Source organism: Musa acuminata, chromosome BXJ1-6, assembly GCF_036884655.1.
Source record: "Musa acuminata AAA Group cultivar baxijiao chromosome BXJ1-6, Cavendish_Baxijiao_AAA, whole genome shotgun sequence".
In the NCBI taxonomy this organism is placed as follows: domain Eukaryota; kingdom Viridiplantae; phylum Streptophyta; class Magnoliopsida; order Zingiberales; family Musaceae; genus Musa; species Musa acuminata.
In genome coordinates this window covers 39,257,813-39,279,825 of record NC_088332.1, presented here as the reverse complement: position 1 = coordinate 39,279,825, position 22,013 = coordinate 39,257,813, and the positions used below count along the sequence as shown (strand labels likewise).

At 37.7% G+C, this 22,013-nt stretch overlaps 3 protein-coding genes across 6 annotated transcripts; 1 reads left to right on the top strand and 2 right to left on the bottom strand.

Annotated features, from left to right (window-relative positions):
- Window positions 1-58: 58 nt before the first annotated feature.
- LOC135676914 (S-adenosyl-L-methionine-dependent uroporphyrinogen III methyltransferase, chloroplastic-like) lies at window positions 59-4,263 on the bottom strand. 2 transcript variants are annotated; one of them, XM_065188621.1, is made up of 6 exons: window positions 3,455-4,262; window positions 3,238-3,315; window positions 2,112-2,181; window positions 1,961-2,030; window positions 641-848; window positions 59-524 (listed from the first exon to the last, which is right to left on the bottom strand). In XM_065188621.1, the coding sequence occupies exons 1-6, from the start codon at window positions 4,031-4,033 to the stop codon at window positions 318-320; spliced, it is 1,212 nt and encodes a 403-aa protein (XP_065044693.1). In that variant the 5' UTR covers window positions 4,034-4,262; the 3' UTR covers window positions 59-317. The 2 variants fall into 2 exon arrangements, with proteins under 2 accessions (XP_065044693.1, XP_065044694.1); XM_065188622.1 differs by having other exon boundaries at window positions 361-524; window positions 664-848; window positions 3,455-4,263.
- Window positions 4,264-5,021: 758 nt separating this feature from the next.
- On the bottom strand, window positions 5,022-17,362 carry LOC135676913 (protein REDUCED WALL ACETYLATION 3-like). The gene is made up of 17 exons (XM_065188620.1): window positions 17,112-17,362; window positions 16,963-17,029; window positions 14,266-14,357; window positions 13,415-13,552; window positions 13,266-13,322; window positions 13,109-13,181; window positions 12,022-12,180; window positions 8,989-9,138; window positions 8,640-8,895; window positions 8,446-8,567; window positions 8,180-8,266; window positions 8,006-8,094; window positions 7,857-7,919; window positions 7,712-7,768; window positions 5,634-5,730; window positions 5,395-5,553; window positions 5,022-5,319 (listed from the first exon to the last, which is right to left on the bottom strand). The coding sequence occupies exons 2-17, from the start codon at window positions 16,993-16,995 to the stop codon at window positions 5,314-5,316; spliced, it is 1,638 nt and encodes a 545-aa protein (XP_065044692.1). The 5' UTR covers window positions 16,996-17,029; window positions 17,112-17,362; the 3' UTR covers window positions 5,022-5,313.
- A 458-nt stretch (window positions 17,363-17,820) lies between these two features.
- LOC103989204 (uncharacterized) lies at window positions 17,821-21,594 on the top strand. 3 transcript variants are annotated; one of them, XM_009407999.3, is made up of 8 exons: window positions 17,821-17,948; window positions 18,502-18,633; window positions 20,386-20,483; window positions 20,646-20,708; window positions 20,821-20,868; window positions 20,957-21,016; window positions 21,192-21,252; window positions 21,345-21,594. In XM_009407999.3, exons 3-8 carry the CDS (start codon window positions 20,412-20,414, stop codon window positions 21,401-21,403), a joined length of 363 nt encoding a protein of 120 aa, XP_009406274.2. In that variant the 5' UTR covers window positions 17,821-17,948; window positions 18,502-18,633; window positions 20,386-20,411; the 3' UTR covers window positions 21,404-21,594. The 3 variants fall into 3 exon arrangements, with proteins under 3 accessions (XP_009406274.2, XP_009406273.2, XP_009406272.2); XM_009407998.3 differs by lacking the exon at window positions 18,502-18,633 and having other exon boundaries at window positions 17,824-17,948; window positions 20,960-21,016; XM_009407997.3 differs by lacking the exon at window positions 18,502-18,633 and having other exon boundaries at window positions 17,824-17,948.
- The last annotated feature ends 419 nt before the right edge of the window (window positions 21,595-22,013 follow it).

Here is a 22,013-nt window from a genome sequence, read left to right as displayed (position 1 = left end):
TCTAAGCCCCCAAATTTTCTCAAAAAAAAAAAGAAATAAAAATCGCTCGTCACCAACATCGGAAATGGCACTCAACTATCACTCAAAATGAAGAAATACAGTAGAATTCAGCTCATTTATCTGTTAAAAATGGCCAATTACAGTGTTGATGAATGTACTAAAAGAAACTCTTGCCGTGCCTTCTCCATCTTGATGATGAACTATCTTTTCTCGGCATCCTAACACGGTCACTTGGATGGGCATGCTGCTTTGAAGAGGGAGCATAGAAGAGCCATCACACCAATTTATTGCTTTGAAGAGGGAGCATAGAAGAGCCATCACACTATGTTTTCAGAGTTCCAAATCTGTGAAAAAGACGAAGCTATTCCTATTTCCGCATCTTCTCCGCAGGAAATGACAGTTTCTTCAGAAGATTGAGGCCAAAATGGTGATAGGCTCACGACGTTGCCGATGATAATTAGAGTTGGGGAAACTAATTCTGCTAGTCTAACCTCATTTGCAAGATTGTTCAGCATGGAAAAGACCTGTGATAAAGGACAATAATCTATTTACCATTGGAAGATACTTTCAGTACAAATCAACATTTTAGTAATCCTATAAACTGAATTTATTGTTTCAATGGAACTACTAGAGCACTTGCCATTCGCTGCTGAGGTGTAGTACCTCGTTCCACCGCAACAGCTGGAGTATTTGGGGGTAAACCTTGATTTATCAATTTGGAAGAAAGAGCTGATAGGGTCGATAAACCCATGTAGACAACCAATGTAGATTCAGGGTCAGCAGCACTTTCTGCGACATATAAAGGATCTGTACCTCCATTCCTCGAATGCCCAGTCAGAAATCTAACACTGCAGTAAAGAAGAAACATTAAGAATACGAACATAATTTATGAAATGGCTAAAACTAGCTAGAGCAGTAACTGATGACAAAACCTGCATTACTACACAAAAGGTGTTTATGGGGAAAACTAATTCATCAAATTGCAAATAACAAAAAACTACATTACTAGTTTATGTTTGCTTTGTCAGTGGTTAAACTAATGAAAAACTTTATCCACATAAAAAAATCATGACAACCAGAATGATATGGACATACTACGTATGGAGCCTATGCAGATCAATTTGATTTGCAATTTGTATAGTATGGACTATGGAGTTTAATAAAAGTCAAACACAAATTCAGTGATCACCATGTAAAGTTTCTTCCAGAAATGAAAATTTGAATGAATAAAGGTCTTTAAAACTTTATCTGCTTATTCTATGGCCAAATCAGCACGATGATCATCTCGAACTTAAAACGAGTAAATGAGAACTATTGTTGGGACAAGAGTTTCCTTTTTCTTTCCTTTCATGAGTTTAAATCAAAGGAGAGAAACCAAAGTACATCTGAATACATGATTAGACTAATAGTAAAACAGTCAAAAAAACAATTGCAAATTCAAGAGGCACAGTTGAGGCATCAGAGCCCTTAGCAGATGTATCAAATTTGGCCATTGCAACCCGTTGCGACTGATTAAGGCCCTCAAAATTAACTATATTACCATGCAACATCATTAGCCATTAACTAAGTGTGGCAGCATAATGAAATCTACAGGAATGAAATCAATAACCTAGGCCTTAAAAAAAAATAATAGGAGATATGTTTGTAAAAAAAGGGATTTGATAATCATAATTTTCACTTAAAAAAATATTCACAAGTTGGTTCCAGAGGTGAACAGGTCACTGTAAACAGCACCAGAAAGACAGGAGTCTATGAAAAACTAACACGATTCTACCACAACTAACAATTGATCCATTCAAGATGAGATTTCATTCGCTATATTTTGGTTACAAAGAGGTGCAAAGCATCCAACGATAACATGTACAGCCCTCCGAAGAAAAGAAGCTTATAGAATTCAGCAGGAAACATGCAATTGCATTTAATCATTCAAATGAATCATTCTGGGTAAAGTTACACTTACCTATTTGCAACACCTCTGTGAGTGAGTGGAATTCCAAGCTCTGCTGCTATTCCAGAAGCAGAAGTTATTCCTGAATAAATGAAAATATAATCACACATGGTCAACAAATTTCATTCATATAAACAGTTAGTTGAGTTAGAAGTTTCCATACCTGGAATAACCTTGACACTGATTCCTTGTTGCTGTAAAAAATCCATTTCCTCTCCACCTCTGCCAAATATCTAAAATAAAATGTACAAACAGCAATCATTGCTGTGACAAACTTAAAGCCCAATCCACAGCAAGAGAAGTTAAGGATTATAAGTTTGTGCAAGAAACAAGTATGAATCAGCAGTTGGCAGTGTTTCTTAACCTTAGGTATGGACATGCTCCAATTTCTGACAGAACCACTTTTTCTCCATTTCTCTTTTAAAGAAGCTAGGTGGAGTAAGTTGCTTGGGTGACAAAAAAAAAAGACTTGCATCAGGTGTCTTAAGTATCAGTTAGCTGTGGGCTTTTCCTACCAAGATAATAGATAGCTGAAAGTTGAAACTCAATCCCTACATATATGACAGTCATTCTGTTTTCATTTTCTCTCAATCTAGCTTCAACTATGTTAGTTTCGACTATTGCAGCGTAATAATATATCAACCAACATATACATCCTATAAAAGATTTAACATAGCATCATGAAGCATGCACAATTTTTTTTTGCAAAAATCCCTTCATATTTTCATGAACATCACCAAGTTGAAATATAGTGTCCTGAGGTAACATTTACACTTATCCTATTCAGCTTTAATTGGATAGTCAGAGATGAACTGCAAGGTAAGAATCAAAGAGAAAAGGGGATGTTGTAACTGTCATGACCCGAGTCTGATGAGCCAACTGGCCAATAACTCCATTTTGATCCTTGCAACCACAGACCAAAATGCTTAAGCGGGAGTTAACGTAGTACACTCATCAGGCCCTTATAAGTTAATCATACACATTGTCCGCTTCCGACGTGGGACTAATGGGATGTTACAGTAACTTTTTTCCTATATCCATAATTTTGGCCTCTCAAAACATTGCAGGATTAGGATCACATCAGACGACTCCAACATGAATATACTTGGAATAAGCACAGATATACTTGGAACAGTCTGATATAAACTAGTGATCAGCACATCACTATCAATATCCATGCACTTAAACTAAATACTAAAATGAAATAAAATTCCTTTGATGTTCTTTAAATGGTCCAGATATAGCTTACCCTAATCCTTCACAACGAGTAAAATGCAGAGAAAACTCACCAGAGGATCTCCTCCTTTCAGTCTCACCACATTGGCACCTGCCTCAGCGAAGCTCAGAAGCAGCTCATGAATCTCCTCCTACAGTAATACAGGAAAGAAGTAAAGAACATCCGAGACCAGTGAAAATGATACACATTTGATCGGTCACTAATTGCAACCGGTAGAATACAGTGTGAGCTGAGAAGAAGGAACTTCCATTCAAAAAGCAGTGACGAACCTGAGTTCGACTGTGGTACCCGGCAGTCTTTCCGACATAGAGCAATCTAGCATCAGCTCTGACCAAACCCAGCACATCATTGGACACCAACCGATCATAGAGGATGAGATCGGCCTTCTCAATCGCTCGCACCGCCTTAAGCGTCAGCAGGTCCGGATCCCCCGGCCCCGTCCCCACCAGCGCGACGCTCCCCGGCCTAGCACTACCGCCGCCGCCGCCAGCCTGCCTGGCGGCCCTGAGAGCTTCGAGGAGCTTCTTGAGCTCAGGTAACTGAAGGGCGATCTCGTTCTCCCTGTCGTCAACGCTGCTGGAATGGCATTGGGCGGAGAAAGGCGAAGACGAGGCGGGTTCGTAGACCCAGCTATCTCGTCGGTACCTGGCAGCGGAGTGCGCCTCGGTGAAGGGCGAGGAAGCGGATGAGGAGCAGACGGCGGGGCGACGGGAGGGGCGGATGTTGAAGGAGAGGGGAAAGGGGGGAGGAGGGGATTTGGGCGAGGGATGAGATTTGGAAGAGGAGAAGCGCTGTGGATTCGTTGCGAAGGAGGAGGAAGCGGCGGCGGAGGCGGAAGCTAAAGCCATTGCGGTCGTTGCGCTGAGTAGGGGAGGATGGGGAGGTGTTAAGAAGCTGTGGTTTTCTTTGATCCGACGGCGGCACCACAAAGTAGAAGAATTTACAAGGCAGAAAGGGGAAGCGAAAACGGAGTAAGCAAGCGCAGGCACGAAAGAAAGGGGTTGCTCGCTCTTTGGTGGCGTCCAAGGGGCGGAGGACCGGGGGACTCAATTGCGCCTCCTGAGAAGGATGAGAGGTCCAGGTTCAATGCACAAGTATCTGTATATATTAGAAGAACATGGGCACATCTCCCTAAGTCGAAGACGTCAGTCAAATTGGCTTTTCATAATGGGATTGGGCTGCTTGCGAAGGTAATGATGGCTAATGTGCCTTGCCATTCGCCGTACACTTACACGCGTATGTTGGAAAGACTTACCCAGGAAGAATGGGACTGGAGTGATGGGCTGTACCCTTTCTGGGATCGAACTGGTTCAGGGCGGATCTAACCGGAGTCAACGAAACTATGCTTCATACGAATTTACTCTACTAGCCAACCAGGAAATGAAGAAGGCTCCGGTGAGACAGACTCGAGTCATTCGACGCGCGAAACTCAACTGAGGCTCCGGCTGGCTGGGCCCAGTGAGCTCCGAGACTCGACACCTTAAATGAACTCCTCTCCACAGAGTTTGATCACGACGAGATCAAGAGAAAACGAAGTTTTCGTCTGTTTCTCTTCGTCATCCGAACAACAAGAGGTGTAACTTTTTTGACTACAAAACCTCTAATCAAACGTGTTCTGTGAAGAACACTAGATTCCTCGTATAACCTTTACAATGCTGGCCTTTGTTCTAATTCAAATCTCCAGGTATTTTACATCTATTAACAGTATTAGTAGTCTTTCTTGTATTAGTAGTCTACGAGCAACGTGCCATAATTCATTGGCCAAATAGTGACACATGAAAAGAAGCCTTTCTTTCAGGTGCTTTCTGTAATAACAATGTAGAATCAATGAAACAATGACAAAAAAGTATCCAATTATTACAGGGAATGGTATTACAGGGGATGGATGCTCATTCAGTGTCATCCATATAATATACAACTTAAGATTCCTTCATATCAAACTGCCACTAACCTCTCTATGATCCTATTTCAATAACTGCACGCCAATCAGACGGTTGATTTAAGAAATAAAAGCATGATTATGTCCAAAAAAACAGTGTATAGCAGATGTTGTGACCAACAGGAGTTGTCTTCTTAACCCAATCATGATAATTTTTCAGCTGATCAGAAAAACCTCACGGAACCAACGTCATCCCTGTTACCAAGATCAATCATTAAAATGCAATAATTCCTCAAAAGGTTACCGGATAACAGAAAACTAACGTCATACCGATATTCCAGGAATGTGAAGAAAAACCAATGAGATGAAATACAAGCAGACGCAAATGATCGCTCCAGAAATAAAATTATGGGAGAGACGTTTGCTGTCTTTACTAGGGATAAAGGTTGCTTTCAATAAATTTGTCAGATCAAATATTCTGTATGATATCTGCAAGAACCATAAATTTCAAATATTTCAGTCAAATTTATTGATGGAGTTTTTGCACACTTGATGTGAAATTGACTTACAAAGAGGTAAATTGCCGTAGTAAGTAGGAAATTGAGCAAAGGGTAACTTGGAATGAAACAAAGTAGCCATTTGGGCTGACCATTTGGCATGCTCGACCTGTATATCCATGAAAGACAGGCATTGAAGTTTGTTAGGACCTGTAATTCCTGGCTAATTCAATTATGGAACATGTATCAAGAGTCAAGCTGCAATAAGACAGCTTCACAAAATTCTGCACCAAAATTTATTTTATAGTCAACTCCAGCCAGCAAGTGACAGACTTATAGCACAATAGGTGTACTCTGGTTTTGATTATTCAAGGTAACACAAATACTTATCATGATTAATGAAGCAACACACAAAAACAACAAAACAGTAAAGTCCTAACTATTAATGAAGCAACACACGGATCTACTACACATATAATTGTTCCTTATTATCTCTAAGTTCATGAGAACAAGACTGAATATAAATTGCCAATCTAGCCTCTGTTTCATATTACCAATGATGATTTCATTATAAACTATATGACAGAAGAATAACTACTAAAATAGAAGTAGAGAAGGGTGGGTCAGGTAAGCAATTGTGTGCTGGAGAAATAATATAATTGCACAACAGTGGGACTACTATAAAACAAACTAGAGTGAAGACATGAAATGAAATAAGAGATCAAGTGCATATGGGTATGTACTGCCTCCCCTAAGGATCAAATACAGACACTGCTTCTTTTCTGGAATATCATATCTATTATACAATCATGAGAATTGAAAAAGGAGGAATGTGTGTTAATGTAGAATAATGTTGGATAGAAGAAATCTAAGAATTACATTCAAAGCAGGCACCTATCCGAAAAGAAAAACCAAAGCAAATACACCAAGGGAGCACATATGGGACTTCTGGAAGGATAAAATCTGTGAGAATTTGGACAGAAATCATAAGAATGAAACTAAGTTTCAGCTAACTGGCAAGAAGCTCTACTACTGGCTCAGGTTGCAGAAATAAGTATTCAGCCATAAGACTGGCTAGCTGTCTACAAGATAGACTGATCAAATAATGGAAGTTAATACCTATATTTTCCACGAATGGTGATGCTTGTTCTACGAATTGACTGGGTTCACTGATGCTTGTATTACCAAATGACTGGATTCAGCCATGCAAGCTTTGTGCCAAAGTGAGCCAAAAGCCAGAATCTCAGGCCAAGCGATGGTCACCCAAGATTATCAAGTCCTTAAGGATCCTAGACAGTCTCTTTGTTGTTGCATAGAGCAGATTTAGCTGGACCATTCCCCAGTCAGACTCAAAAGGCCTTATGCAGTAAGCTTAAGCCTGACCAGTCAATGAGGTGAAAGTAGGTCAGGTAAAATCCATGCTAAGGCACTTTCATATCCACATGAAGCCGGATACTGTTTCACGTATGTATGCCCTTTATATATCTGTATTCATATACATATTCTGGAACCCTAACACTTCCAGATATGAATCCAATTCTATCTGCATCTAGAAATCCAAAAATAATAGAAGAAAAGTGATATTCGATTGATTTTCCAGATCTGGATGAATTTATGTTTTCTCATTCTTCTTCTTTCCACACAATTGCTATAAAATTTTGACAATATGTCTGATACATTATCTTAGTTATTTCTTAAAGATATATACAATTCATATGGTTTCATATCTATATATCAACCTTAAATCCTCGAATCCATAACCATACCTGTACCATATACACAAATACAGTTAAAGAATATAGTATGTCTGATATCCATACCCAAGTTTACATGTGCTAATTAGAAGTGGATACCATTTTTTTTTTCTAATACCCAGTTCCTATCCAACGACAGAGAAGCCAAAACCGCCCATATCCTGTCCTATCAAGTTTTCTATAAGCAATTTTCTAGCTCATTCAAAATTATTCAGTTAAAACATAGTGAGGTCAAAGAACATGAATGTCAACAGAAAGATCTCATAAGCTCATTGCTAAAGTGTATTAAAACATCGAGTCCTATGCAGTTATATGCTTGTTGGTGTGTCAAATTGTAAAGTTGGAGAACACTCAAAATATTCTAGTCAAAACGAATCAGGATTGAAGTTATCATACCTCAGCCAAATATGGATCTGAGAGATATAGGTCTCTAGTGTGATCTTACCAAGCCACCTGGTAAAGAGAGAAGAAATGGTTAAAAAGAATGCTTTCAGACGCAAATATCTTGAAAGCAAACCTCAGAGCAAATGATGCAACTTACGCAAAGAGAGAGAGGGAGTAACTGCGAAGCTGCTGGGTAAAGTTCCGCAGGCAAATATAAACACTGGAATTAACCAAAACCAAGGTTATAATCTCTTCTAAGGCAATAATTTATAAATTCAAATTTATTTTAGATAAGCCTATACGCACGTGATTGGGATCCATGACGTGTATGGATGAAGTTTGTTGTAGGTAATTTTATCTAGTTTGTAGATGTATTCATACCATAAACAACCAACCTGCAAGAATTAAAAGGATTTGTCCTTAATCACTGTAGATTCTGCAAGTCATCCTACCAAATTAAAGTAAATGCTCATGACTCACCAACAAGGAAATAGAAACTATGCTTGTTTTAATAGACAGTTTCCTTTTAGTATCAGATTCTTCAAGCTTTTCCATCCATCTTTCAGCCTGTCATGGACTTGAAAATATGAGCAGCTGAAGAAAACAGAAAACAGATGAACATTCAAAATTGCAAGTGAGAGTAATCCATGAGCATACTAAAACCAATACCATAAAGATACTTCCATGAACGAATTAGAAAAAACTATTAATAAACATAAAACATTACAAATATTCAAGAAACTTACGGTTGGATGGTAATATGCATATAACATTCCAACGATCCAAATATAGCGATCAAGGCCAGATCTGAAGTGCCACTCATGTAAGAGTGGTAAATTTGCTTTTTTAGGATCTGGATCTTTGTATCCTGCATCAGAAAACCTTAGAAAAATTGCAAGGTTTGAGTGTCAGAAAATAGGCATAGTTAAAAGTTACTAACCTATCAAGAACGTGAAAGGAGTCCACAGGAGATCAAACACCCCAGGAACTTCCCAGATTAAGATCACCACCAGAAAGCAACATATTATCTTGATGGTCATTACAGGTGCAATCTCATTATACTTGTTAAAGATGCCAAGTGCTCCATAAACCATGAGAGTAAAAAGTGTGTGCATTGGACAGATATAGTACAGGGTGTAATCATTGTTCAGGACAAGGCAGCAAAATGACACAAAGATATTTAGCCTCCACATCATCTGCGCTTTGATATATAAACATTGTGCTTCCAGATTAGTAAGAGAAAAAATTGATAACATAAAGTATCAAGGGATTGGAACTGAAGCAGGCACCTGAGCAAACCGAGCAAGGCTGAAATCCTTACGCACGTAATAGTAAGAGAAATTCCCAAAGCCAGTCATCCACACATAAGCAGCAATGAACACTCGTATTGCATTGTACATTTCAGTGGCAGCAAAGTAGTGGTACATTAAGAACAGAACCTGGAAAGAAGATGGTTAGATGAGCATGCTAATACAGAGAAGTTCTCTAAAAAAATATGCTAATACTAAGATGTGACGTATCAAATATTACTGTCTAAACCAAGGTTCGTAATTTCGTACTTTACCGAAGTATTGAGTTCAACTCGGTATGATATGATATGAGTATGCTGAGCGATACACTCTAGCATACCGCTCGGTATATATATAAATAAATAAATAAACATATATAATAATAAGTAAAAAAAAAAAGGGACGACATCACATCGTTTCTTCTCCCCACGTGCGGAGAAGAAAACCCCGAAGCCTTGGCAACGTCGTCGAGGTTTCTTCGTGGGAAGTTTCTTCTCCCCGCGAAGCCTTGGCGACGTCGCCGAGGTTTCTTCTCCCCATGCCGAGGCTTCTTCTTCCCGCGCGAATTAGGAGAAGTCACCGACGACGCCGAGGCCTCATCGCCTCAACGACAGACTATTACTGAAATAAGAAAATAACACTACTCAAACCTTAAGAAGATACAATCATCAAACAAAGAGACTCATCAAAACACAAAAGCATAAGATTTTTTATGGGAAATTACTTGACATAAAAAATTAATATACAGTAGCTAAAAGGTATGTTCCAGAGTTATATCTCCATATCATAACTAAATAGGCTTTTCTCCAGACATGGTATGCTATGAAAAGTATTGATCTATTGGAATAACTTAACATTCTTATGGTTCAGTTTCGACATCGGGACTTTTCATCCAACTGGATCTGTGTCATGTGTTATTGTGAAGTGGATCCATTACTTAACCAAACTAGGTCAAGCCCTGCATAACTTTTCCCAGCTACTGACTATCCATTTAAAGAATTTGCTCCTTCAAGTGGCGTCCGGATTAATAATAAGGTCTCAGCCTCTGAAATCAAACTTGTAATAGTGAATCATAGATCCAAATGAGAAAATGGTTCTTTTGACATGGAGAAGGAACTTGAACCATGATGTTGCCATACCATTTTTCATTTGCCATAGCAGATGTGTCACCATCGGAAATATGTTAGAAACTAATGTGCATATGTGCCACACACTCTTTGAACATTTCACAAATGAGTATATGAAATCTGTCATAAGCAAGGTTTTTAATTTCGATGTATACCGCCCAATATGGGTGGTACGTATCAGTCCGAGAGCTTCTTGGCATGCGGACTGCCTGCTACCGGGCAGTACCAAGGTTTTGACCCCGTATCATGAGATACGAGGCTGTACCGGGCAGTAATGGTCGAAATCCGACTTATACCGGGTGGTAACGGTTGAAACCGACCATCACCGACCTATATCAAGTTTCAAACAGTCAATTTAACCATTGGAGGCATCCTAAAGGGTTTTTAAACCCTTTCCTCCCCCCTCTTTCAATTCATTTCACTCTTTCTATTTTTCAAGTATTTTCAGAGAGTTTTCAGCTATTTTAGGCGTATCGTCGATATGCCTCGGTACATACTATACTGAGCAAGGCTCGGTACGCTGTTACGGACCAAAATTATGAACTTGGGTCATAAGTATTATTTACATCATCAAATCTTTAGTGTTCATTTAATTCAAAACTACTAAGTGAAGTCCCCAGAACTGACATTCTAAGGCGGCAACCAGAATAGAAATTCATATTGCAAATGTCTTTAATTACCAAAGCATTTAATCTTGGCCTTTCTCCTCCAAGCATTTAAAAGGCCTCAAACATAGAATTACCCCAAGGTCTGCCACATTTTCCAGAGTATTAAAGTTTTTAACCACAATGGAAACTTTGCATCCCTTGCACATCAAGATAATAACTATGCTTATCTCTCTTCTATATAGCTCTGCTTTCTTATGTTGTAAGCAAGTTTCAATTTTTTCTCCAGCTAGTGCTGGTGATGTTTCACCTAACAGGATAGGGCCTGTGCCAGCGAGCACCAGGCAATTTCATGCCATGCTGTCACAATGACAATAACGCCCAAAAGGTGTGTCACACACCCTCAGTACAGTTGAATATGTGCAGATAATTATGCCAGCACACAGTCGAAGTTCATAGCTGCTGAAAGTCAGAATGGTGGCACTAGGCACACTCACAAAGTTACTGTTATTTTGGGTTTGTACTTCAAATGCACTTTTCATGCTGAGGAATATATCTTGCTCAATGCTTAACACATGTTAGATAGTCAAGGGCTGCATAGCCACATACAGTGGATACATTTTTCAAAAAAGAAAATCTCTAACTTGTCACCTGAAAATAATTCATTTCATCTAAATGTCCTTCTGGATTCTGCAGTAGAACCGCATGAGAAGGGGGAAATATCACTTAAGTAATGAGGTAGAAATTATAAGAATGACTCGTCCATTAGGATATTTGAGACAATGAAACAGTTTGATCATATATTAAACTTGGAACTGTATACTTCTCCACAATGGACAAGTTTTTAACCTTTCTTATCAGAATGCCATGTATTAGTATTCCACATATTCTGTTGCAAATAGTTGACCATGACAAAAAAAATTAAATTTATATGCTAGAGTATTCACCATACAGTAAGAACAATATACTAGTCAGTTATTTTCTGAGCAAAGATTTGCAATTAATTAATAGAACAGAGTCAAAGACAATAAATAAGTTTTTTTTAACTAAAAACATATTTTATTTTCAAAGTGATATAAAAGTGGAACATAAAATTTCCAACTTAGGTTTAAACAGTGACAGGTCGAAAGACGATAAATTGCAACGATAATCCAGGTTAGGAACCATTCATCATCATATTAAGATTTATCTAAGAGATCATAACATGTATTTTCCAATACATAATTACCACCTACGGTCTCATGCTATGGAGATCACTTAAAACTAAAATTTAGCATATAAGAAGTAGAAAATTAACAGACCTGCATCCATCCTTTCCATTCCTCAGTTTGATGACGATTCAGGAACAGTATGGATTTCCCCGTGAAAGCTGATTTGTCAAGGTGCTTTTTTAAAGAAGTCAAGGCTGAAGCTATTATAAGAATAATATAGAGAAAAAGAAATAGGTCCCGGCTGTACGACTGGCAAAAGCAAAACAAGTAAATCAGAAAAAAAGTAATCAGCAAAAATCTAGAAATTCATTACACAATTTAATCAGCAAAACATAAACAAGTAAAAAATATTTGACATTTGTTCACTATATCACATGCTAAAACAATAACCAGACAGGAAAACCATACAGCCTGATGCAGGTAAAATTGGAGAGACAGTTGAAAGAAAAAATATTACAAAAAGTAACCTTAAGTTGGAAAAAAGGGTACCGAAGAATTGTTATATCTGAAACAACCATAGCTACAAGTGAACCATAGTTTTAAAGTTTAAGTGATCTTCAAAGCATTACATGTAAAGCTGCCCTAATTATTCTTGAAGCCAACTTTTGAGTTTATTCTTTTCTTTAAACCAGGCCTATGAAAAGCAGGAACACAAAAAATTATTTATTCTAGTAGCCTCTCATCAATTGCAGAAGTAAAGAATGATCAAGAATTGGAATGAAGTGCTTTTATGAAAGAATGTTCTTATCTATAACAAATCTTTCTCATGCATCATGAATCTACTGCAGATGTCTGAACACAATATGTTCTCCAATATCAATATCACAATCACATTTCTTAATTCTCAGATCAACCAGATCACATAGAAAATAGTATAAAGTATAAACTATAAACTTTAATCAATGAAACATAAATGAGCTTTGAAATACTGGACACGATATTTTGGGAACCCATTTCATATAGTTTTCAGTACATGCAATATTAATTATGAACTACAAAATTGGTCCAAGACAGATTCCAGAAATGAAAATTCACTTTGTTTATAGTTTATACAGAACTTATATATTAACCAAACACTTCAAGATAATTTAAAATTCACACAAAAATAAAAAATAATAAATCATCATTTAGCAGGTATGCAACATTAGGAAAACAAATCAAAGCACAAGGCAAGAACCTTGGTGGACTGTGAAAACAGATTTGTCCGGTCACAAATGTAGAAGTAAACAAGAATTGCCCCAAATTCCGACCTGCATGATATTAACCAAATAATCAGGGTTGAATAGTCATACTTACCAAACCTACCAAACAAGTATATCATAAAGGCATCTTACATGGATCTCAACACTGCTCGATGTTCAAGCAAGAAAGACTCGTCCATTGATATAAACCTAGAATATGTATCAATTCCAAAACATATCAATGATTTAGTGAAAAATACAGAATGATGAACCACACCATCTTTCATGAATCTTCCAACAACCTGATCAAATTTGCTCGGACTGATGCATTATGAAATCTTGTAGATGATGATCTTGATAAGCCTCGTTCAAGCAAAGCAGCCCGATCATCTTCCTCGGCTGCTTCTTTATCCAGGTCAACCAGATTTACATCTGAATGGCTGAAGAACACAATATAATGTTGCTGAGAGGCATATAGGACTCTGAACTTATAGATCAGTTATGCATGCTAATAACTTATGTAAAAGAATAGGAAGGTGCATGTAAGCTGAGGACATTCCAAACAATTTTATGATATGAAGCTTCTTTTCATATATATCAATTTATCCTAAACAAGGTCCACCCGTAGTTGATTTGCTAAAGTATTGTTTCTCAAGAATAGGAAGAAAATACTAGAACATCTGAGTCCATGTCACTTTCTCAGTTGACAAGCTTGCTCTGCTCATGAGTTTTACAAACTTAATATATTTTATCCTGCACTAGATGTCATAAGCCATTCTATTGATGGTAAGAAACTCAAAGCATTCAAATGCAGCACATTTGTTTTAATGTATCATGAGTTATAAATTTGAAAAACATCTCCAGACACATTCTAGTTAGGCAATTAACAAAAGTAAAATTGCTCTTACATAATCAAGTAACTAAATGCATCCAAAGTTGCAACCTATAACTGTTGCAAATTGCACTTAAGAAATTTAGCATCAGTGATAATGAAATTGTTTTTATCTGAGTACTTCCTTATCCACAAGATAATGTTTAACATAAACTGCTTTGACTCCATAAGCCACTAAACAAATGTGTCTTTCATCTAGTAGAGTGAAACACGTGCTTCAGGAATAAAAAAATTAATCATATTCCAGAATAGATATCTTACACTTTTGTAAGAGAGGAAGACCTTCGGTACTCCAATATTTCTGAATATAACCATGCAATAAAAACAGGGAAAAAGCCAAGCAAGAATGACACCTGCAATTAAACATATGAGAGAAGACAAACATCACTTTAAATAACATGCCACTTAGAAATACTTGAAAAAAAAAAAAACCAGTTGGATATTACAAGAAATATTGTGGAGCAGAAAAAGAAATCATGTAAAATTTCAACCACAAGGCTAAATTAGGGTTCCCCTAATTTTCTTATTCATCATCAAATATAGCAAATGCATAACTTCATTTCCTGATAATTTTAAGTCCAATAGCAGTAAAAAATATTAAAACTATTTCAACAATAAGTTTCAATGTATTAGATAAGTATCTTAAAGGTATCAGGTATCCACATACATTGGGAGCAAAAATATAGTTACTTAGAGGCTCTGTTATGGCAGGGTTGAGGCCTTATTCCTTGTTGGATGACTGGGGCCTAAGGAGGATCACTAAGACTAAGAGGGTAATGTCTCACAAAATGATTGTGGATTTAAAAGATGCTAAACTTTTGTACATAACTTCTGTTTAGCAAACAAAAAACAAGTTCTCAGCAATATTTGAGTTTCCTTGTGGGAAAGCTTCAAATGTTGCTATAATGATTAAAATGCTCCAACTTTTTCAACCAAAAGAGATTTCTTTTACCTCCACATGCACAAAGCTTACTGTTAAAATAAATATCCTCCAAATTTGAGCATCCTTTACATGCTAAATAGCTTAGTTAGGCAAAACCGGCATATATAACAAAAAAAGGATGTCCCAAAAAATATGCAACATGGTTCTGGAAACTATATGACCAGTTAGCAAAATATGCAAAATGGTTACTATAATTAATCTAGTAATTGTATTATATTCACTAGACCTCCACACTGGTAATTTATGGTTAGCTGATCATAGCAGACATAAAAATCACAATAACATACATATTTTAACTTTCTTTGTAGTGAATAATTGTTAAAAAAAAATGAATGCATGCAAGCCACAGAAGATTGTTGAGTTTTCAAGAGAAAAATAAGTAATAGAAATTAACAAACAACAAATAAGCATGAGAAAAGGGAAAAATTAATGCATCATGTCCTTTCATTAAAATTATCCATCCTTCACAAACCCATAAAATATTCCATCCAGCAAGGAATCAAATATACTTGTTGGACTGGTATGTATCGTAGGTATTTATTGTTTCAACTATGGTATGCAGTACCGAATGTTACTGCTCGGTACGGGCGGTACGTACCGGTCCGACGGCATACCGGTACGCGGACCGCCAGGTACCAGACGGAACGTGCTACAGTGCTACAGTATTACACTGTAGTAGTGCCACAGTGCTACAGTAAAGAAGAAAATATATAAAACTGTTCGATACGTCCTGGTGTACCGCTCAGTACGCCCTGGTGTATTGCTCGGTACGCCGGTACCGTACCGTACCGAGCCAACCTCGAAATACCGGTATGGTACGGTATTGCATACCTTGGTTTCAACCAAGAACCATTATCAGATCATACAAGCATGCATCAAACACTATTTACTATTTATTAATATTTTAGTCATTTCATGTTGTACAAGTCGGTCTAACTCCTGGAATATAGGTACTACACTGATCCAACCAATTGTTGAAACCAACACATGACCAAGATTTAACTCCTTACCATATAGTTCCTTAACAATGTCCCAATAATTGTTTCAGGATAGGGATATTTCTTTTCTAAATATTGTTCCTAATCACACCCCACAAATGGCCAGTGATCCACACAATCACCCATAGTGTCCCCTGATCACAAAGGAGTACATGCCAATCTGATCTGGTATCATCTTTTACAACCGAGATATCATCTAAAGAACTATCCAAGTGACACTTCATGATCTTTCATTACCACAAGTGTCTACATAAGTTTTTGTGCAGACTAAAAAAGGACGAATATGGACAATCATGTAAAGTCTCTTAATACTTGGTAGACACTTCCTAAATCTTACCATGTATTGGCAAGGAACCCTCACTAAGATTTTCATATTTTTCTTTGATACGTGGAAAAAATATCAATCACAACCACAACTAAAGAAAATAGCCTGCTCTTTGAACGTGGGTTGGCTTTTCACAGTCACTAGATCAAAAAGTTCGAAGGATATACAATTATACATCATGTCACAAAAATTTGCATACTTGCATTTAAACACACAGGTTTCTCATGTGCATACACCAACAATTGGAAACAACTCAATCCACAATATGAATAGGCTCTATTCATCCGATGCATTCAAGTAACATGCTAGTAAAACTCATGATCAACTCAAGTTCTTTGCTGAACCAGCATCAGATGATAGAAACAGACAACTAATAAAGCACATAATTAAACTGAGGGTCGACACCAAACTTCTCAAGCTTTCTCAAAAAGGTTAGATCTAACTATCTCTCCGCAATACGTCAGCTTATTAATCATACTAATGCCCAAACCACTGCGAGCATTTCTGACACCGGAATTTCCAAGATTCGCCAAAGCAACAGCTCACCCAAGAATCCATGAAACACTTACAAAGTATCCCGACGAATTTGAAACCCCAAAAAGAACCACCAAAGAGTCCATGGAACCCTTACAACAGATCCCTACGAATCTGGGCCCCGAGAACCAACAAAAGAGCACCACGATTCCACGTACCTGACCGGCGGTCACTGGACCGGAGACCACCATCTTCCTCCACAACCGAACCGAGCCCCGAAACAAACTGCAAGAAACGACGGGATCAAGAGCCAAATAGATCCACGAATTAAGAGAATCAAAGAAGATCAAGCGACAGATACGCCTACCTTCTCTTCGGGATTCAGTGGTGGATCTTCATCAACATGGGAGGCTCCGGAGAATTGGAAGCGCCAAAGCGGCCACGGATCTGAAGCAACCGATGATGCGCACGAGACAGAGTCGGAGAGTGGGTGGAGGGATTATAATCGTACGACTACAGGAGAGAAGTCGCCCTCGCACGGGTTCGAGTAGGGGGAGCGGTTGGTGAATACGGAGAAGAGTCGGAGCCGGAGTTGGTGATGGTTGCTTGCCTTCTCTCCTCCGTCAAATCATTGTTTTATTATTATGTCCTATATTTCTCATAAAAACAAAGGGTTAGTAAGAGAAATTTGATAGCAAGTACATACGCGTCGAACACGAATCGTCCGGTCGCCATCGGGCGACAGGTTGTAGCGATGGGCCCACTTCGGCTCCATGATAAGCAACTCCGGTTTGACTTAGCCGCCTGTCTCGAGCCAGACACGGAGGTATTGCTTTCTCAGTAGTTCTGTAGTTAGTACATTATACGTATATATACTCTTCTAATGAAATATAATCACATCCACACTAATCATATGGATCAAAATATTATTATGTGCATGATCATAATTACAAAAGATAACCGTCGGAGGTGGGCCCGCTGCTGACGTCGGAGGAGAGACTGTGTTCCCTGTCTCGGCGGAGACAGGCAGCTCCGCCCAATTTGCACCGCTCGTTTTCGCTCTCAATGACGCGTCATCCGTTGTCCTCTGATCTCATCGAGGAATTTGGGAGAGGAAGTGGGGGAAGGAAGAAGAAGAAGAAGAACAGAAACAACAGAAATCGCTCCATCGTCGTCGATTTAGAGCCCTCTTCCGCACAAGAAGGTAAAAATAAAGTTCCACACTGAAGTGGCAATTGTTCCTCCTCCATGGTCGGCTCCTCCCATTTTCGTAAGAAGCGTTATGACGCTGGTCCGGGATATTTTCTAGTCTGTTCGAGCGCAAAACATGATCCGATCTGGTCTTTAAACCCCCTTCTTCAGGACATGGTCTTTCTGCCTTCGTTTACGAATTTACTTACAGGATTGTGGGATAAACTCGGCTTTGGTTCGTTGTTGCGGTATTGTAAGATAGCACTAAATAGGGTTAGTTAACTCGTCGTGAATCATAGAGATCTGGATGATCTTTTATGTTTTGCAAGTTAACCCTAGGATCATTTCATACACTTGACTCTTCTGTCATGTAATCCTCATATTTATCTGTAAAAATGTTTCCTTTACTTCATCTGATATGGAGGAACTATTTTGGCACGCTAATCATTGGATCATTCCGTGCTCTTGTCCCTTGTGTCACGCAATCCTCAGTAGCGTGATTTTTCAATGGTAAAATTTTCTACGTGTTAAAATGTTATCGTTTGACCCCTTTTTTTGACGTATAGGCATTGGATAGATTAACGTGCCTTGTTCATAGGCATGCTTTGAGCTGATCGGATTGTGGATGGCCTTTTCGTTACTCGTGTATTACAAGAGTCTACGGTTTCTTGTGACGTGCCTAAGTTGGTGTCTAAAAGGTCAGTTTTTTGTTGCAGGAAAATTATAGAAAAAATGTAGGTTGTCTCCCTTTCATTTTCTTCTCTGTTAGGTGCAGCCCCAAATTCATCATAAGGAATGGTAATTCTTTTCTTAGATTATAAATAATTGTTTTTTTATCAAATGATGGATATAATCCTCATTAATCAGCCTTCCACTATCATTTCATTTTCCTTTCTTCTTAATTTCGAATCTAGATCAAGTTGGCATTTCACAAACAACTTAAACAATGAAGTTCAACATTCTGATTGGCCAACTGGGGATGCCTGCATAGTGTTAGAATCAATTATTTGCTTGTGAGCATAGTAAACCCGTTTGTTTCTTGTATTGATAGTTCAGTTAGAGAAGTTGTTTATCACTGTCATATATGTGCATCTAAACCAATTCCACACACCAACCCAGTGTTGTTAATGGCATGACTAAGGTGTGGAAGGGTATAAGACCCTCCAAGGCCCTAATTCACCATTTCTCAGGTAAGGCTCACTGACACAAATAAGGCTTGCCCCTTGTGCACGTCATCAAAAACCTAGGCCCAAAAAGGCACACCTTGTGTAGCTGTGTAGTTCTTGTATAAGGTCGTGACAATCAATCTGATTGCTTTATCATATATTCTATTAAAATTTTCCAATCCTTGGGAATAGGAGAAATCGATTAGTGGACAACCTTCAATCATATATCTATTATAATCTTTTGTTCTTTTTTAATTTTGTTATATTTAATTGGTTTGTGCATCCCTCTTCTTTCTTCATTTTGTTTCAGTTGTATTTATATTATTTTCTTTTAAGTTATGCTTTTCCATTTCTACTTTGGTTTTCTTGCTACATTGCTTTTCTTCTGGCTATTGCATTGATGTAGTAACCTCCTTTATTCTACCAAGATGTGAACTATATCTTCATATTCATCTTATTTGCATTGAACAAAATTATTTATACCATTTGAACTAAGTTTAAATTGGCATTTGAAGTTCAAATACAACTGAATAGCTTTTAAATCATATTTCTAAAAAAGGACAATGAAAACATATTTATCCTCTTGAATGATGTAATCATTAATGGCTAGAGGATACTAAAAGATCTTTCTCGATAATTGCTAGTCTATGTGGATCATAATCGGAATGTTAGAATTGAGGAAATACTTCATTTTCATAGAAAACATTGCATATGGAAATAATCCTTTTTGAAATGCCTATATCCTTGTGAATGAGAGTAGATGTGTTAGAAGTAGAGCCAGTGAAGGACAAAATTTTCAGGCATAAACCAATCTTTACATTGTCGATATAAATATGCTTCTAATTAACTCTTAAAAATATCGCTGTTTGGATTTTTGTAGGATTAGTGTTTGACCCTGACAAAAATACCACCCTTTTAAGCACTTCTGGAGACAAATGAAAAAGCCTTAAGATACCAAATGTTCGCCAAAATTTGAGGGCAATTGCCTGTAGATTTGAGAAACCATTATAGCCTAATAGGTGCTGCATTTCTTTGTGTTTACTATTTCTTCACAGATTTTCAGTCAATCTGTAGAAACTATACCGTGCATATGAATGCAGTTAGTGTCTCCAAATTTTAGTTTTGTGCAATCTTTCTGCTTATAATGTGCGGCCCTGAATAGTCCAGTTGCATCTTGATCTAGAATCTTCATAGTATGTTGTCTCTTTAGAAAATAAGAAAATCATCCATTTTTTTTCTATATTTATTTTTACTGACTTTGCTATACCTTTTTTGCTGTTGCAGTTTCTTGAGGGTTACTGGAGTCCATCATGTCAGACATGAATGTTGATGAACCTGTGAAACAAGATGAGGAGAATGCCATGCCATCATCTCAACAAGAGGTGATATTAGAACTTCCTTTCTCTTGATCTACAGGTGATATTAGAACTTCCTTTCTCTTGATCTACAGATTCATGCAAATGGTACTTGGGCCATAGCTTCTTGGGAACATATTGACTAGGTTGTATCAACTTATAGTTGTCATATGAAAAACTCTTTTGCAGGAGGTGGCGATTAAGAAAAAGTACGGAGGAATCTTACCCAAAAAACCACCACTCATATCCAAGGCAAGTTCATATACTTAGTTGGAACGGTCTCTTGCTGTAGTTTTATAACCACTGCAAGTAGTTTTTCTTAAGCATTCTTGGAAACCAACAGTTCAGATAAATTCTTTTTTAGGACCATGAACGGGCTTACTTCGACTCAGCGGACTGGGCTTTAGGAAAGGTATATATCAGACTAAATATGTACAACACTAGTTTAATTTAAAATTTGATCTGGCCTTCTCTAATTCTACTTGGTTTTATAACTACAGCAGGGAGGGCATGCTCAGAAGCCCAAAGGACCAGTTGAGGCACTCCGACCAAAGTTGCAGGTACTGACCTTTTTGACAATTTTATGTTGAGCGGCAATCTAGTCATCAAAATTCATTCTGATATCTGCAACATGATAATAAGCCATACTTTTAATGCAATTACATCATCATTTCTAAACGAAAGTAGAGTTACTTTGTGATCGTGTTTGCATCCTGTTGTTTTATATATATATAGCCTACACCTCAGCAGCAAGTACGTTCCCGTCGCTCATCCTACGCATCTAGCGACAATGAAGGTACACCTGGTTATTTGCTTTCATTTTACCATCTTTATTTTTCTCATTATCCATTCAAAATCCTTCTAGCCTAATCTCTTTCCAACCTATAGATGGGGGAAACCTTGTTACCGAGGACATGAATGATGACGACAACAACAACAATCAGTGATTGCATATTGTGGAGGTTCATGTAAACCTCTTAAGACTTAGTAGTTAACATTCTTCCTTTATGAATTTTGAAGAGCCGATTTTTAAGATTTCATGAACAAGAAACGAGGATGTTTTTGTATATGGAACAAGATATGGCCACTGCAACTTTCTTCTGCAGCCAAGACATATATCTCACTGGAGTTTGCAGTAGCCACATTGTTCTTTGTGACTTGATCACCTTTTTATGATGGACAGAAACATTGTGATGAGTATAATTTAATCCTGTATGGCTATTTGATAGCTGCAGTAAAATTACAGGAAAGTATGTGGGGAGTCCAGTATTTAAGATGACATGATAAATATTCATCAGCAGTCTCACCTTGCAATAATGATTTGCCAAGAGCTACTAGTCAAGTCTAAGAGGTAACCATCACAGCACACATCAACACGCCACAAGTTCGTAATTTTTATAGATATTATTGATTTATCTTAACATATTTATATTGCCTTGCATTCGCTTGTGTCAAATATTCGTAGAATATGTCATCAATCATGTCAGGTTTATAATAATAATAAACCTGACATATTTATAATATCCAATCATCATAGACTTCAATAGTTTCATGTCA

Bases quoted from the DNA above. Each gene is read 5' to 3' on its own strand.
- LOC135676913 (XM_065188620.1), bottom strand. From the start codon at position 16,995: ATGGTGGTCTCCGGTCCAGTGACCGCCGGTCAG. The intron at 13,323-13,414 runs GTTGTTGGAAGA...TACATATTCTAG, and splicing joins GTCCGAGCAAATTTGATCAG to GTTTATATCAATGGACGAGT. The intron at 8,095-8,179 runs GTGAGTCATGAG...TAATTCTTGCAG, and splicing joins TAGTTTCTATTTCCTTGTTG to GTTGGTTGTTTATGGTATGA.
- LOC103989204 (XM_009407999.3), top strand. From the start codon at position 20,412: ATGTCAGACATGAATGTTGATGAACCTGTGAAACAAGATGAGGAGAAT. The intron at 20,709-20,820 runs GCAAGTTCATAT...ATTCTTTTTTAG, and splicing joins AACCACCACTCATATCCAAG to GACCATGAACGGGCTTACTT. The intron at 21,253-21,344 runs GTACACCTGGTT...TCCAACCTATAG, and splicing joins CGCATCTAGCGACAATGAAG to ATGGGGGAAACCTTGTTACC.
- LOC135676914 (XM_065188621.1), bottom strand. From the start codon at position 4,033: ATGGCTTTAGCTTCCGCCTCCGCCGCCGCTTCCTCCTCCTTCGCAACG. The intron at 2,182-3,237 runs GTGAGTTTTCTC...ATTTTATTTTAG, and splicing joins TGAAAGGAGGAGATCCTCTG to ATATTTGGCAGAGGTGGAGA. The intron at 525-640 runs GCAAGTGCTCTA...CCTTTATCACAG, and splicing joins CTACACCTCAGCAGCGAATG to GTCTTTTCCATGCTGAACAA.